Raw genomic sequence first — 17403 nt, 5'->3', positions numbered from 1 at the left:
AACTCCCCGGAAGAATTCCTCCCCCAATCCAACAGGCAGGACTTTTCCCACCTGACCATGGACAATCACCCCAGTTCTCTTCACCGGTCTCTTGGCAAAGAGGCGAGCCTTGCAAGCATATTCTGAAAATCCATAATCTCATCCATAAGGACCCTGGGCCAAATTCTGAAATCACGATTTAGAACAAACTCCCAGGGAAATCACTGGAATCAATGGGATTTCTGACCAGATAAGGACTGCAAGATTTAGCCTTTTTAAAAAAAGTCAAACTCCTTCTCAGACTCCCTGATGAATAGGACAGGCTGAGGTTGATAAATCCCCGTGATACCCAGGAGTTCTGGGTTCTATTCCTGGCCCTACCTTTTGAGCGACCATGGGCAAGTCGCTGCCATGCTTGGTTCCTCACTTTCTCCAGCAATAAAATGGGGAGGGACGACACTGACCGCCTTTGTAAAGTGCTTTGAGATCTGCTGATGACAAGCGCTGGATGACAGCTAGGTCCTAGAGTTAATATTTTAATCTCTCATGCTGAAGATCAGAGTCACGCAGGACACATTCTCTGTCTTTGCAGGACTCATACCTGGAGATTTAAGCACTGAGGTGCACCACTGCGCAGCAGTTCATCTTTCACTGACCTGCAGGTGTGTTCTCAGAAAGGTTTTCCTTTTAGTGAACTCAAAGTTGTTCCTCATCAAAAGATACAGGAGTGCCGATGCCTCGTTCCTGGTGGAGGCTAGCTTCGAGGTGCAGCACTTCAGGACCTCATAGCACAAGGCTGCACACATGGTCATCCTTCCTTTGAAAAATGCTGAGGGAAACTTAACAAGAAGTTTGCCAATGTTAAAAACACACCCAGTACACACACAGACACGCGCGCAAGCAGGGCCATGCTTTGTCTTCACGTCTGAATGCAAACGGGCCTAGACTGGTCTTTGGCTCCTATAAATACTCATGGGAATGAATTTCAGGGTCTTATTTTTAATTGCTGAATGTTTATAGAATGACCGAACTGTGTAACTCTGAAGACACACCAATGAGACACATCCTGTCCTAGGGAGCTTGAAATCTCCATCAGATCCCCCCAAATGGAGCTAGCAGACAAAGGAAGCCATAGGCCAGGGAAGGATGAGGGTTAAAACAAACACAGACTGTTATCCTGAGGAGGAGGAGGAAGTATATCGGAGCAGCAGCTAGGAAATTTGTAATCCAAGCAAATCTCTAAATAAGAGTGAATTGTGGCTGAAGCCTTCACTGCTGGCTGCCTGGAGTTGCAATCTGCTTCTTCCCCCAACTCACTGGGCCGGATGGTGGGAGCAGGGGTCAGAGCAGGGAAATGACCTGGAAGGAGGACAGGGGGAAGGGGGAGGCATGCTACCTTCCAGCCCGCCACAAGGAAGCCTCAGCAGGAAAGCTTCAGCGATGAGGCGAGCTCAGGGGTGGCACAAGGACCTTCCTCGTGGAAATGGTGAGGGCTACATAGTCACTGAAGAGTGGGCAGGATTTGTCCGTGGGCCTGGAACACACACAAGTGCTCAGAGTATGCCTGCCCTGCAGTCAAAAACCAGCCTCACAGCCGCAGCTGGCCTGGGTCAGCTGACTTGGGCTCAGCTGCAGGGCTAAAACTTGCAGTGTAGATGTTCAGGCTCGGCCTGGCGACCCCGTGAGAGGGGAGGCTCCCAGAGCCTGGGCTCCAGCCTGAGCCCAAACGTCTACTCTGCAATTCTTAGCCCCTCAGCCTGGGCTCCGAGACTCGGGGCTGGATGGTTTTCACTGCAGCGTAGCCATGTTCTCGGGGGCGTCGTTCCCCCAGACACCACAGAGATGTTAAACGCTGCAGTACTAGGTGACAAAGTGTCAGGGGTCTCGCCCAGCGAGGGTGCGTCTATGCAGCAGCTGGGCAGTGCAATTCCCAGGGCGGCTGCAGCAGCCCGGGCTAACCATCTGAGTCCACTCCCCAAGAGTCAGGCCAGGCTGTACTCGGGTGGGTAGCCTGACCCACCACCCATGCCACTACAGCCACAGTGCTACTTCTACCGAGCTAGTGCGTGTCCATCTACCCGCGTTGTGTCGCACCTGCCCGGCTGTTATGTAGATGCACCCTGTGTTGCCATCGGCATGAGCATTTTCAGCAGCTGATCCACCACCTGAGGCCTCGGCCACTTCAGCTAAGCATAGCGAGCCAAATGCCCCGTCTCACCCCAATTCAGGGGAATGCCACGGAGTCGTCTCTTCTCTTGCTCTTCCTAGCAGAGGAGGAAGGGGCACCCTGCGGTGTGCGGGTGGATCCGAGCGGAGTAATTTGCTGAGGGGATGGGGACTTGTGAGCGCCGTTAAAGGTTGTATTCAGTGGCCAGAATATTGGGCAGACATTTAAAAAATGTCCATAAGGAAATGAACTGTGGGGATGTCACTGTGGAGCTCTAGGCTTTCTGCCGCCACATGATTTCTGAGCAACTTGCTCAGCTTACAGGAGGCTGTTTGGTTTATTTTTTAATTTGATTAAGTAAATGGTAATCTCAGCACCACCAGGGACTGTGACTGCATCACGGTATTATTTGTCAAAGAAGAGTCAACAGCTGAAAGATCACGCTAGGGACAGACTGAACCATTGGTAGGGGAGCTCTGATCTCCTCCTATGCCCAGGGCAGGTCTCTTAGTTGAGTTGGTAATGCAAATAGTAATTATAGCAGCTTATAGTGAGTGAGACAGCAGATAAGCCTTACATTCATTGTCTTTGGCCAAAATCAACATTTTAAGGAAAAAAATTGGGAAAAAGGGAAAATAAACACCAGTGTAATAGTAAAGAGCTAACAAAGTGTGTACACAAGAAACGACTGATTAAAGATTAGGAGGACTTGTGGCACCTTAGAGACTAACAGATTTATTTGAGCATAAGCTTTCGTGGGCTACAGCCCACTTCATCGGATTAAAGATTAAAGATTAACTGCTGCTTACTGTAGCATTGCCCTCTTCCACTAGCAAAGGCAGGAGATCAACCACAGTTCAGGCATTTCTACTAGGCAGCTCCCCTATGATCAAGTTTAGTCAACAATTGGCTGAGAGGATTAGTGGGTGATGTATTTATATTAGGTATTGTTTCTGGCCCGATTCCACACACAACCTTGAGACCTGCAGGAATGTGTAGTCTTTGGCTGCCACAGAAAGTTCAGAGATTCTTTTCCATGTCTATAATACTCCCCAGTCACTCCTTGAGTGTGTCAGCTGTGGGAAGGCAGCTCTCAGACAGACAAAGAGAAGCCATTCCCCCCAAAAGGGGGGAACTTGGCTGTTCCCATCTATGGGGCAGATCCTCAGTGGGTGTAAATTGTCCTAGAGCCACTGACTTCAGAGGTGCCGCCCCAATGAGTTCTGAGTGCCCGTCGGCAGAGGGACATCTAGATCCTCATATCTGGAAGTGCTGAAGAAGTGCCGAGGGCCCCCAGCTCAGCATGCTTTGGGCCCACTGGGGTTCTGCCTTGCAGCACACAGCCCACGGCATCCCTGATGCCCCACAGAGGGACCACAAAGGGACATCTGAGCAACATCCATGGAGAAAGTATCTCCATGCTGGGCCTGAATAGACAAGTAGCCCAAGGTGCCCTTAAAGAAGCCAGAGAATTTCCCCTGTGCTGTGGGAAAAGCCTCCTGTGCCAGGCCCCACCTGGCATAAGGAGAGGGAGGAAGCATGCCAGGCCAGAGGGGTGAGACAGAGCTTGGGCATGGTGGAGCAGGGCTCTGCTACTCCTGACTCCACTGGCAGGAAGTTCTCAGGGACCTTTGCCAGCGACAAAAGTTAAAGCTGCTCCCCTGCAGCTTCAAGTTGCAGCAAGGCCAGTGGACAAAGATTAGGGATTTGCAACCAGCTCCCCTTATCCCCACTTTCAGCTCCACTTGGACATAGTAGAGAATCAAGCCTGATGTGGATCAAGTGAATTAGCCCCTTAAAATACACATTTCCTTCATAATCCTTCTTTCTGGGACCACTCCCGAATAGGAGATGTGTGTTTTATGTCAGCATTCTCCCCAGCAACTGGGGGCTGGCAGCAACCAAGAGCATAAACAATTAAGAATAATGGATTTTTATTGAGTTTCCATTAAGGAAAGAAACGCCAGAGCTTTTTCTTCCTCTTTTTTTTTTAAACAACTAAGCACAGCGTGAGCTCCGTTTTCTTGTGCCAGTTCTGTTCTCTGTCTCTTCCCGGTCGTGTTGCCAATTTGAGTTTAGTATAGAAGGGAAGACTTTTGAGACAACAAGCGATAAAATGTATTTAGTGTGTGTGGGGGGATTAAAAAGATTTTTTCCCTAACTACTACCGTTACAAACTCACCATGACAGGAGGCTCTTTCCTGCTTCATTACCATTATCTCTGCGCTAAAGGAGGTGTGTTAAAGTAGGAGGTAACATACGCCTACAAGTTGCATCAGAGCTACAACCAGAATACACCGTAGCGGTAACACAGTTACTGGTGATGGTGCGCAAACCAAAATCAGCATGCTGGGACTTTCAGATCCCATAACAAGTTTGCAAACAGAAAAGCCAGCCTTGTACCTGCCTTTTAGAGACAATTGCCATGGCCACTTTAGAGTCACTCTGCAGTTAGAAATGACCTTTAAAGTCTAGCACAGGTAGGACAAGGATGCTTGGAACCCATGTGGTTACAGCTAGCAGAGAAAACACTTCCTTGCAGATACTATCTACTGGGTCTGTATCTCATTTTACAGAAGCAACATATCACAGGGGAAATGAGAAAACTTCACTAAAATAATATTGCAAGTCTTTGAAAATAGATCAGCCAAATTCAGCGCAGCTGTAGATGGTCAAGACTCCACTGAAGTCAACGAGTTGCCCTCATGGACACCAGCAGGGAACTTGGCCCACCGTAGTTTTCACTTTGCTTTGGAACTCATGGGCATAAGGCCTTAGCTCCGGGGTAAGTCTCCGGGAGCTCGGGGTCTTGGAATCTCGTAAGGAGATCCAGCAGGGCGGGTGTGGATTTGCCTGTTCATTTGAACTGCATAACAAAGTTGCTGTGTTCAAACACAACCTTGGGCTGCTTTTGTGCAAAACGGAACTATCGGAATGTTGAAAAAGCTGCTGGAGAAAGTGAGCGCGTTGCTACCTCCCATAGATGCAGCACGTCCTGAGTGCTAGTCCCACCCCGGCGGCTAACTCATTTTAACACTGCCTGTTGGCACAAATGCTTCAACAAAGAGCAACATTTTGGTGGGACTGATACTGAGCTCTTACAGGATCCAGGGAAAACCGCGGAGGTCAATGGACTGACTTCAGAGTCACACTTGTCCACCGCCAGAGTCAGGACAGCCTCTTTAGCTCCTGGTGATGTCCCCGGGTATTTTACCCAGCCGCGATGAGTGTCAGTACATTGCTGACCGCTGTTTAAAGTTAGACAACTTCGTCTGGCCCTGCTGATCCATTACCTCCAAGCAGCGCAGGCCGGCAGTGAAAGTTAGGCTAGGGCTGTCCATCCATCCGGCCCCCCCACTGCCTGTACAAATTCTAACCGGAACCTTTAAAGCTGTCCCACCTACCCAGAGATCTCTCGTAACTGTCAGTAGGGGCAGGAGCACAGTTTAAAGGTTTGGGGGCACAGGACGGCCTCATGTGTCACCTCTGCACCTACCTTGCTAATGAAAGCTCTCAGGGAAGCGAAGACGTGCTTCAGAGCTGCTTCCGACTGCCCGTTTTTGAGAAAGGCGAGATGAATATCAAAAACCTTTTTCATGAGTGGATTATGGCCGTCGTTGTTTAAGAGTTGGTTCTAGAAAGCAAGGAGAGAATTCATTCTGCAGAAATACCCAGCGTGTGCGCCTCAAAAACCAGTTCCCTGCCTTTCGTAATGGTTATTCTTCGAGATGTGTTGCTCACGTCCATTCCATTCTAGGTGTGTGCGCACCCACATGCGTGGCCGTCAGAGATTTTTGCCTTAGTGGTATCCATAGGGTAGGCCGTTGCGCCCTCTGGAGTGCCGTGCTCATCCGTCAGTATATCAGGCACCACCAGCCCTACATCCTCTCAGTTCCTTCTTGCCGGAAACTCCAACAGAGGGGCAGGAGGGCGGGTAATGGAATGGACATGAGCAACACAAGTCGAAGAACAACAGTTACAGAAGTTAGGTAACCGTTTTTTCTTCTTCGAGTGCTTGCTCATGTCAATTCCATTCTAGGTGACTCACAAGCAGTTTCTACGGAGGTGGGCTCGGAGTTCACGGTCTTGCAGCTTGCAGCACTGCTCTGCCAAAGCCAGCATCCTCTCAAGCTTGCTGGATAAGCACGTAATAAGATGTAAAGGTGTGGATGGACAACCAGGCAGCGGTCCCGCAGATATCCTGAATCAGCACCTGGGCCCAGTGCCTTTCATCCTGTCTGCCACCACAATGAACAATGTTGACTTGTGAAATAGCTTAGTATTGTCCATGTAGAAGGCAAAGTGCCCTCCTGACGTCCATGGCATGCAACTTGCACTCCTCTTCCGATTTACGAGGCTTCAGAAAGATGGCAGGTAAGCATATGTCCTGGCCGGTATGAAACTGTGAAACTACCTTGGGCAGGAACGCTGGATGTGGCCACAGCTGGACCTTGTCCTTGTAGAGCACCGTATTGGGTGGCTCAGAAGTAAGCACCCTGATCTCAGAGGCCCTGCGGGAAGACATTATCGCAACCAGGAACAAAACCTTCCAGGAGAGAAGAAGAAGAGAGCAGGAAGCCAGAGGTTTGAAGCGGGGGGACCTGTGAGCCGCGACAGCACAAGGTTGAGGTCCGAGGGAAGGGACGAGATCCCTGACGTGCAGGTAGAGACTCTCCAGACCTTTCAAAAACCATCATGTCATGAGCGAAGACTGACCTGCCCTAGAGCAGAGGGTGGAAGGCCAAAATAGCAGCCAAGTGGACTTTGATTAAAGACAGGGACAACCCCCAGAGCTTGAGGTGCAGAAGATAATCCAGGATCACCTGCAGCGAGGCCTGCTCGGATACCCTGGTCCAAGGTCCAGCATGTGAACTTTTTCCACTTGGCCAGGTAGGTCACTCTGGTGGAGAGCTTTCTGCTACCCAACAACATCAGTTGGACACAGGCCACTAAAGTAGAAGAACTGCTAACCCTTGCTGGCAAGGGAAAGGTGCTCCGACTAACCACCACGGGTGGTAAGAAGGAATCGAGAGGGTGTAGGGTCGGCGGTGCCTAATATACCAACACCTGAGCGCAGCATTCGAGAGGGCGCCACAGCTGACCCTACAGATACCACTACGGCAAAAATCTCCAAAGGCGTGCATGGGTGCGTGCACACCTAGAATGGAATCGACATAAGCAAGCACTCAAAGAAGAACTGTAAGTGACTAGGATACCCATGCATAACAGAACATACCATTTCTTAAGGCTGACAAATAATAGTTCTACAGCGACTTGGGTAAATAAGTACAGACAAACGATGGTAGAAAAATGGGAAGTCATCCCAGAGCTATACTATTTGGTCAGAGATTTTATTTTCTACACTAGATAAAAAGTCAAACGATATTACCACATTTGCAGAAGTAACTTCAAAAGCTGAGCCACTTATCTGTTACCTCTCTCACCGCAGCTCTTAAAAACATAACAAGCTTATATCACAGACACCCTGTTACAGTTGTGTAGTACTTTTTACACAGGCTGGGATCTGGCCCCAGAGAAGTAGGTGCTCTCATTTGACTGACTACACAAAGCACGGGCAATACTGTCTGTGAGTTTTTGGCTTTTACTATTTGTTTGAATTCCTAAACACGCCTACTAGCAGGATACACTTACTTATTTTATTGAACTAACTCTATCAATAAAAGTATAAATGCCTAAGACTCAGCTCGGGTTTTCTTTTTTTGCAATATACTTCCGTGTGGTACATCTTTATGATAGTGAGCACAAAGGAAAAGCACATGAACACGGGAGAGCGTTCAGTCTAACACAGGGTTTGCAAATCGACACTGTTTTGGGGATCTGCAATACACCAAAGGACAATGGTGATTTCAATGCTCACCTTGAAACAGTGGGTGAAGAAAGAAATGGTGTCCAGGACCGTTAGGGAAACTTCTGTGGCCGTATTGCCTTCCAGTAAGGCCTGGTGCACAATGTCTGCTTCGGAGGTGCCAGCATCTGGGAGCAGGAAGTAAAGAAAAGTGATGGAACCCTCCAGAACAATGTGCAAGTGTGGTGCTCAGGCACGCACGGGGTTATAACGCCTGCTCTCCTGAGACCTAAGTGCAGCAGATACTCTCCTTACCCACGGCAGACAAGGGCAGCAGCGTCACCACACAGAGGGAAGCTTGTGAGTGGCCTCTTGCCACCTCCCTTGGCCCCCAAATCAGATGCAACACGACATCCCCACCCATCAGCTGCCTTCTCCAAGCTGGCTTCCTGGAGCAGACGCGGGGCAGGCTCTCTCATGGGGGAGGGGTGACATTCACCCAGGGGAAGAAGGGCCAATACCCCACTTAAATCCCACTGAAGCCCCGTTGGCATTGCCCTCGTGCTGGGACTCTGCACAGGGCGAACGCAGCATTCCTGTCTGCTCTGCTCTGCTCTCTCACTAACAGCAGGGCACCATCTGTCCCTACCGGCAACCAGGAATTGGAAGCGAGATCGGAAGAGGAAAATTCCATCTACAGACGAAACGGGTGATTTTTAACACACCCTTTGGCATGAAGCCCCACCACGCCCCGCAGTTCAGGGGGCTGCAGGGAAGAGAGGGGATCGGTGTAAAGATGCAAAGCCGAGCAGCCTGATGCAACCAAAGGGAAGTGTCGTCACAAGTGGCAACACGCAGTGGTCGATAAAATGACGTTACCAGCCCCGTCTCCGTACGTACTGTGATTGAGCGTAAATGAACTTTCCAAGCTGCTCAGGTGCTGCAGCCGGGCCTGCATCAGGCCGGCTCTGCTGCGAAGGGCAGGCATTGTCTGCGATTTCCTGTCCACTCCGACGTGCTTTGATAGCCAGGCATCGTGAACCCTGAAAGGAGAACCCAAGATGCAGACTAGGATGGGCCTGTGGCACTGGGCTGGCATCACCACTGGAGCGTGAAGCAGGGAGACCTGAGTCCAAACTGCTTGTCAAGCTCATGCCAATACCAAGCAGGGCTCAATGTGGTACCTGGAGCAGGCAACAAAAAGCCGCAAGGACAGCGTGTCCCTGCTGGCCCAACGGAGCACGGTGCCAATTAGCCCCAGCGGCGGGTCTGTCCCTCAAACTCCAGCATAGCCAGCAGCGAAGGGGCTGCTTTGCAGCACCTCTGAGACTCAGGCCCCGAGCCAGACTTGTGAACGGAGACCCACCACTTGTCTTTCAAAACCTGCGGCTTCACGCTAGCAGAAAGCTATAAAAATAAATCTCAGTGAAGGGCCGGCGGGGTCAGAGAAACGGCTGGGAAGCTGAGCTTTACCAGCGAGAGCTGAAGTTGCCCTCTGCTGAGCCGGAGGAAAAGAGAGAGCACTGGGAGACGTGTCGCTTCCCTCCCCTGTTAAAGGCAGAAGGGAGCTCCCCACTTCCTCTCCCTGGCTCCCCAACAGCTCCCTCTCCCCGCACGGGATCCGAGTGCTCCCCTGCTCCTTCTCATGTAGACTCCATGGGGCAGGTGGCGTGTGGGAAGAAACCACTAGCAAAAAGAGTACAATACCTGGCTATATTTCTCTTCCCCGCGTATCTGAAGTGGAATAAACAGACTCTAGAAAGAAAAACATTGTAAATGTCAGGAAGGAGACTCAGCTGTTTCACTTTAACCAGTACACGTCTGGGTGTGTGGGTTTGGGTGTCTGTATTTTAACCCTGTGCTCAGCGTGTAGGCCCTCAGCCCCCCCAAACACACTCCTATCTACTCCCCCATCTGTGCTGCCAGACACAACAGAAAGTGAGACTGCGCTGGTACTTCCAGAGCCTTTGATGTGATCACCTTCTCTTGTTATGCAATGGAACGCTCTTTGCACAGAATCAGTGCCCATCACCGTCAGCTTGGCAGCCCAGCCTCACGTATCTAACACTGCTCCTCTCAGGCTGTGACCCTACAGTCTGCAATGGCTGACCCTAGATCATTCCTCATGTGAAGCAATATTATACAAACTACTTTTCTACCTCCTGGTAGCCTGCATCTTGTGTGGAACGGAGCAGCATGTACCATGTACAGTGCATGGAGGGATGGTTTCATTTTACCTACATACGTTATATAACGAACGTATCACGTGCAATTCGAAGCATAGATACAATCTCCTGATACTTACTCCAGAAGTACAAGGACATTTATCAGCTCAGGGGGGGATATTTTGTTCCAATAGGTGAGAAGTGTATCTGAAAATGAAACAAACCCGCTAAGAATATATAACAACATTTAAGACCATCACAGAGGGTCTTTGCAGGCTAAATCAGCCTGTGACCACTGGCCCGTGGAAATCTATCTTTGCAGCCACACAAGCATGTGTCTTTTCGTACTGGCCATTTGATTCTTCACCTCCCTGGAGGCCTTTGCCAAGCCTGCTCATCCAATGAAATGGTGCAGGGAGCTGCAGTGAACGTGTTTCCAGCCACGGAGGGGAACAGCCCCAAAGCTGCCCTCCTCCAGCAGTCAGGGTCAGACGCTCCCCTTCCCCACTAACGCATGTTTGAAAATGATGAAACAAGACAGAGCTGAGCAAGTCCGGGATCTGCCTGTCCCCCCAGTGATGGATGTGGTACCCGTGGGCTCGCCCTCTTTCCTGTGATGGGAGCTCCTCTACCTAACCAGGCTCCAGCTGGGATCCCTTCGCTCCCCCCTCAACTCAGCAGCATGGGAAGGGCCGGGGTTCGCAGCCGTTGATTCCAGTCTTAGGCCTTGGCAGCCCCAGCTGGCTGTGGGAGACAGCTGGGCTTAGCGAGGGGAGGTGCAGCCCTCCCGCCAGAAATGAGTTCACTTACTGTACATTTCTGGTAACACGATGAAAACCGAGGGCGCACAACCGGCACCCCCACTTCTGTGATGCCCCAACACACCCTGCTGCAATATACGGTACAGAGACCACCTGAGCAATGGTGCTTTACCAGACCCTGGGCCCATGCTGGTGTCTGACTGGCACAGCCTGGGGTGGGGGACGAAGAGGGTGTCTAACTCCCAGCAGCCTCTCCAGGGTCCTTGTAGCACTGGGGATGCCCCCTCCTGCCCCTCGCACTGGGCCTGTCAGGTGAGGAAGTGTATGGCTGCTTCTGGTGGCCCCGCATTATTCCTGTCCGGGGGTAGATCCCCTCTCCTTTACAGCTGCTACACGCCACGGCACACAGGGGCTGTGGTGGGGACCAGACCATCTCCCTAAGCACACAGTACGGTGAGCGTCACTAACCTTCAGAGACCATTTTAATGACGTAGAGGTAGCACATTAGGAGACTCCTGATCTCATACTGGTCCAGCCTACTGTGATGGGACACGTTACTCCTCGTGGAACTTCTCCGGCTCTAACCACCACAAAGATACGTGTTAGAAAACCATCCCGAAGCACAGAGAGCCGGGTCCCTGCTTTGAATGGAGCCTAGGCTGCTTCCACCTGATGGCTAACTGGTGGCTTAGGTGAAATATGCTGGTGGCTGCAATCTGCGTGTTGGGGCGGGATGTTCCCATGTCACCCAAGCCACCGTGAGATCGGGCAGGAGCTGGCCCTTGCCGGGGTCTCGGCTGACAGAAGGGGAATGCGGAATGAACGATCTCCGCCATGGAGCGAGCAGAATGAAACCGCACGCACCCTCTTTGCTCCCTGGGCTGGTCAGTTCTGGCTGAAGCCCCACGCGGGGTTTTTTTTGGTTTGTTTTTTTTAGCTGGGCCCCAGGACCATGCAGAATAGACAGACATTTTCAGTTTCTGATTTATTCTGGAACAGGCTAGGGGCATGAGTCACTGCACACACAGAATGAGCATCACGCTGTTTGTATGTGCCAAATTCTACCTATTAAATCCACACGCCTCTCAATGCTGGAAAACAGGAGGTGCACAGACGGCATCGGAGAACAGTGCACATACTACACCATGCAGCTCTAAAGACCTGCACCTCTGTTGCTGTAAAACTGAACCCTGGCACATCACGTCTATTAACAGAACTATTTTTTGGGTACTCTGAAAAACAAACCTTCTACTACTTGGAGGAGGACTCCTGGCTAACCAGGGTCCCTGGACAAGAATTGTGCCAAAACAACACTACTTGCTGCAAAGCAGAGCTGGATGTTCTCTTATGCACATGTGTAACATGCGTAACACTTGGCTGAATAGGAATGGTTCAGTGCTCAAGCACTTGGCAGAACTGGGACTTCAGGGCTCTTGGTGGGGATACTGGACCTTCACCAGGCCCCGCCTCTCCCACGGAGAAGCTCTGCAGACTCCCTTCTGAGGATGCACTGGCAGAACCAGTGGCAGCTCCGAGAGCTCGCTCCTGTTGCCTTTTTAGTCACAGAGGCCAACTTTTTTAAAAGAGCATGTAGCAATTCCGCGTCCGCCCCAGTTACATGTGCAAATGCCTGCTGGTCACAGGAAAGCCGGGGCAAATCCCCAGTCTCTGTGCACGCAACTTGGGCTCAGGCAGGGAACTTGCATTCTTAAAATTTGGGGCCAAATTCTTCCCTGGGTCATTTGACCAACGTTATTTCCTGCGAAGCGAGGTGGTGGCTGCTTTTTAAACAGAGCTGCTTTTCCTACAGCTGTGTCCTCTCCGCATCTTCTCCCCTGAAAGTGATGAGCACTGGCAGACAAACACCATGGTGCTCTGCTTTCAGTCCACCTAGAGAACTCACCAGGCCTTGGTCAAACGTGCAGTGACCCATGGAAACCACTGGGGATCTGTGCGCGTGCGTGTCAGTCACAGCACATGTGCATACCGGAGTAGAAACATTCCCTATGAATTCTGACTTTGACCTTCTATAAATCATTCACAGTGTTTTAGATCAATAGATTAAGGCACAATTAGATCATCTAGTCGGACGTCTATAAAACACAACTATCATTTTCTGTTTGCTTTAAAACTGGTTTGCAAGAGAACGATCAACATGGTGATTTTTTTTTTTGAACAGCCCAAATGTGCTATTGCTTTCTGTCATCCCACATGCATTACGTTTTCCCCGGTGTTGTACTGATCAGGAGAACCCGTTGCCCCTTCTGAACTCAGAGATCCTTTCGAGTCGTCTCTTTTCATACTGTGGCCATTCGGAAGTGCTGTACTGTAGCCTAAGGGAAAAGAACAAACCCAGGAAGGCACAGTTAGCGACTACCTACCACTGGGAAGGGGCTTCATGAAAGATGCCTGCAGAGATGGTACATGACTTGCAGAGAACAAATGGCAAGTGTACAAGTACTGCTGGAGCCACGACCAATCCAGAAAGAACTGACAGGGTCATGCAGAGTTTCGACAAAGACGTACAAACCTTTAAGAGGTTGTTTAACAGACTAGTAGTGTAATAATGAGGTCTCTTCCAAGCCTAATATTCTATGATTCTATGTTCTGGCCCAGATTCTGTTCCACTTACTCCTTTTGACAATTGATTTGATAACTGTTGAATATTAACAATGGATCAGTTCCGCCAGCCCTTTCTCAGCTCCCACTGAACTGAGCTGGGGAAGGAGGACGGCAGAGTTTGGCAGGCCACCTATCTCCTGAGCATAAGGAGGGAAATCTAGTCTCCTAATACGTCTCGTGGCTTCCCCCAAGAGCAAAGTCCTTTATAAACATTTAAGGAGAGTTTCCATCTAGCAATAATCACCCCTTGGAATGAGTAATCTCATTGGGTCCGATATTGATGCTTAGGCCACTGCGGGTAGGTCTACACTGCAACTCGAGAGGCGATCCCAGCCCCGAGAGGCAGACCTGCACTCGCGCTAATCTCGCTAGAACAGCTGAAAAGGGCATGTGAAGCCTTGGCAATACTTCAGGCCTTCAGGGAGGGCTGTACAAACCCGCTGGGACCCTAAGCGCAGAAACACACACGTTGTCTGCCTGTGTCACCGCCTCTTCACTGCTGCTTTTAGCTGTGCTAACTAGACTGAATTTAGGGTGGGTATGCGTCCAGGAGCTGCACTCACACCTCCGACTACCCTGGCTACTGATTTCAACAGAGCTACTCAGTCGAAGCATGGCCGAATCTAGCCTTGTAACCTTAAGGACACAAAGTCCCTCACAAAGGGTGGGCATACTATTGTGCTGGGCAAGGAAGGGAGCAGACTTCTGCCATTTTTAATCACTTAAAACTCTGGCCCATTGAAGACTAAGACAAGCCCACATTGGGTGTATTGTTCTCCTGTCTCCTTCCTTCTCTTGCTGTGCATTTGGAATAATACAAGGGAAGTGCTGTTTGGTTCTACCAGCTGCTTTTAGTTTGCACTAGTGATACTTTAATTACATTTTAAATAACTCATTTACCTGTATCTTTCTCCACAATCAGACTTGATCTGTTTGAAGGGGATGTAAAATTACATAAAAACTCATCTCTTGATGCCTGCAAAACAACAGGAGATGTGTGTGACGGAAAAGCGGTGTCAAAGTATAACAGCAACTACCAACTAGATCAGCGTTGCAAATTTGGGATGAAAAATATTTAGTGTGACTACAAAGAAAAAAAAATATCTCCTCACTCACTTCTGCCAGGATGAGGATGAATACACTAGCAGAGTTGTTCAAGGAATAGTAAAGCATTTTTACAAATGTTTTGTTACATTTTTTTCTCCCCAAGATTTCTGTTGAAATGTTGACCAGCTCTAAAAATTTGATATTTTACTTGCCAGTCTAAAAAATTTACTTGCCCTGAATAAATGGGCAGGGACAATTTGCAAGGCTGAGCTCACTCCGCGGCCAAGCTCAGATATGAATATGCAACTCCCATTGTAAATCCACGTCTGTGCGAGAGCGGGACTTGGTTTTACATTAACACATTACGACAACCCACTTTCCTCAAATAATGACACTTACATAGGGTAGATCTCAAAAGAATGTGTTATAAACTGCAAATGAAAGGGCAAAGCAATCTCACCTAGCAGTGCAGAGAGATTTATGTCAGAGGAGAAAAGGAATGTGAAATGAATGAAACAAGCGAGATCAAACTGGGCTATGGAAAAGAGAACACAGTTATTTGTTTATAAAGCAAAACTGAGCAGGCTACTGGCAGTACATACTAAAAACTTCAGGTAGGGTGATAGAGCTAACGGAATGGGGGGTTGGTCCCCGCGGGAAGATCAGGTCTAATGGAGCCAATTCAAGGGGGCAGGGCTACCCCTGGGACTAGAAAGGCCTGCCGGAGGCCAAGAGGAGGAAGAGTGGCTGGGGCAGGTTGTGCTGGGGGAGAGGAGTGGAGCTAACTCTGATGGTGGGTTCCTGGAACAAGAGACCAGGTGCCCAAGAAGGTAGCTCTGGGGCCAGTGTTCCAGAAGGGAACCACAGGTGGCTGAGAACAGAGAACTGGCCGTGAGGCTGAAAGAGCAGGATTACCACAGACCCCTGGGAGGGAAGGCTGTGAAACACTAGGACGAAGGGCGAGCCGAGGAACTGTCTGTGTGTGGAGTGTGCTTATGTTCAAACAAATAAACCTACTTCAAGGAGGCTGGGTCTGGCAGCGAGAGCTTAAGCTAGGGAGAAGCCCTGCTCTGTCATGTATGGTGGAGAATGGGGGCGCCTCGATGGGCCCCGAGACAAGGGGAGAGCGAGGTGGATCTTTGGTGCCCAGTGAAGAAGGGAAAATGGGCACTTGGATGGCGGCCGCTCTAGTTAAGCTAGAAATCCTGAGGAAGAGAACTGCCAATCCTCAGTGCACGTAGCGTTACTCACAGAATTAGACATGGCCGTGCAGGAGTATAGGGTGTCCCGGCCAGCCACTCGCTGGATATTCTCTAAGAGCAGCGCAACCAGTGGCAGATACAGCTGGGCTATTTTCGCCTGCTGGTTCTGAAAGACAATCAATGGCACAAACTGTTAAGATAACCACCAATCTCTTCAAATGTGGGTGACACAGTTAAGCTCCTCAGCTTCTCCATGATGATCCCTGCTGATTGCTATAGCCTAGAAAGAGTTAGCTCCTGCTCCATCACTATCTTTAATACGTTTATTCACACAACACCTCTGGGAGACAGGAAATATTAATATCCCTCTTTTACAGATGAGGAACAGCAGGGATAAGTGACATGCCCAACATCACACAGGAAGTATGGGTCAGAACAAGCAATTGAACCTGAGTCTCCGGCTGCACCTTAAGCACTAGACCATCCTTCTTCTAAACAAGAGAGGCCTGATTTGCAAGAACACGGAGTACCCAGTAAGTGCCACTGAATTAACGAGTTGTGGCTTTTGTTCCCTTATCTTGCACTGAGAAGGGACAGGGAGCTTTTCCTTGATCTCACTGATTCTTACAACATGACTTGCCAACCGCTGAGCATTGCGGCGAAGAGTTTCTAAGCTACAGAAGTCAACAGAGATCAGCAAGAAGCAAAACAAACTGATACCAAATGCTGACTGCCTAATTCCCCCAAAAGAGAGGAGTTACGCTGGCAGAAATCCCGCATCTCAGAAGTCACTGGCGGGAAAGTCATGGGGAAGCAGAACAGTTCCAACATTTAAAAATGATTTACCATAAAACTGCTGGAGTAAGAGAGGCATCCTAAACACAATGTGGGCATTTCATAGATTCATAGACTTAAGGTCAGAAGGGACCATTACGGTCATCTAGTCTGACCACCTGCACAACGCAGGCCACAGAATCTCATCCACCCACTTCTGTAACAAACCCCTAACCTATGTCTGAGTTACTGAAGTCCTCAAATCGTGGTTTAAAGACCTCAAGGTGCAGAGAATCCTCCAGCAAGTGACCCGTGCACCATGCTGCAGAGGAAGGCGAAAAACCTCCAGGGTCTCTGCCAATCTGCCCTGGAGGAAAATTCCTTCCCGACACCAATATGGCGATCAGCTAAACCCTGAGCATGTGGGCAAGACTCACCAGCCAGCACCCAGGAAAGAATTCTCTGTAGTAACTCAGATCCCAACCCATCTAACATCCCATCACTGGCCATTGGGCATATTTACCTGCTGATAATCAAAGATCAATTAATTGCCAAAATTAGGCTATCCCATGATACCATCCCCTCCATAAACTTATCAAGCTCAGTCTTGAAGCCAGATATGTCTCTTGCCTCCAATGCTCCCCTTGGAAGGCTGTTCCAGAACTTCACTCCTCTAATGGTTAGAAACCTTCGTCTAATTTCAAGTCTAAACTTCCTAGTGTCCAGTTTATATCCATTTGTTCTTGTGTCCACATTGGTACTAGGCTTAAATAATTCCTCTCCCTCCCTCATATTTATCCCTCTGATATATTTATAAAGAGCAATCATATCCCCCCTCAGCCTTCTTTTGGTTTCAAACCAAACCTCACCCAAATCCTTT

At 49.6% G+C, this 17403-nt stretch overlaps 1 protein-coding gene across 4 annotated transcripts in view; it reads right to left on the bottom strand.

The window, feature by feature from the left end:
* Window positions 1-17403, bottom strand: part of DOCK11 (dedicator of cytokinesis 11) — a 114419-nt gene that overhangs the window by 25350 nt on the left and 71666 nt on the right. For all 4 annotated transcript variants that reach the window (XM_045029544.1, XM_045029546.1, XM_045029545.1 and 1 more), the window contains 10 exons: window positions 15799-15915; window positions 14401-14476; window positions 13099-13211; window positions 11347-11458; window positions 10258-10324; window positions 9660-9707; window positions 8853-8995; window positions 8025-8140; window positions 5643-5780; window positions 636-818 (listed from right to left, as the gene is read on the bottom strand). In XM_045029544.1, the coding sequence (XP_044885479.1) occupies window positions 636-818; window positions 5643-5780; window positions 8025-8140; window positions 8853-8995; window positions 9660-9707; window positions 10258-10324; window positions 11347-11458; window positions 13099-13211; window positions 14401-14476; window positions 15799-15915 (1113 nt within the window). The remainder of the gene's footprint in view (window positions 1-635; window positions 819-5642; window positions 5781-8024; window positions 8141-8852; window positions 8996-9659; window positions 9708-10257; window positions 10325-11346; window positions 11459-13098; window positions 13212-14400; window positions 14477-15798; window positions 15916-17403) is intronic.

Source organism: Mauremys mutica, chromosome 9, assembly GCF_020497125.1.
Source record: "Mauremys mutica isolate MM-2020 ecotype Southern chromosome 9, ASM2049712v1, whole genome shotgun sequence".
In the NCBI taxonomy this organism is placed as follows: Eukaryota; Metazoa; Chordata; order Testudines; family Geoemydidae; genus Mauremys; species Mauremys mutica.
The sequence above is the reverse complement of the archived record's forward strand: the minus strand, read 5'-3'. Positions and strand labels throughout refer to the sequence as shown.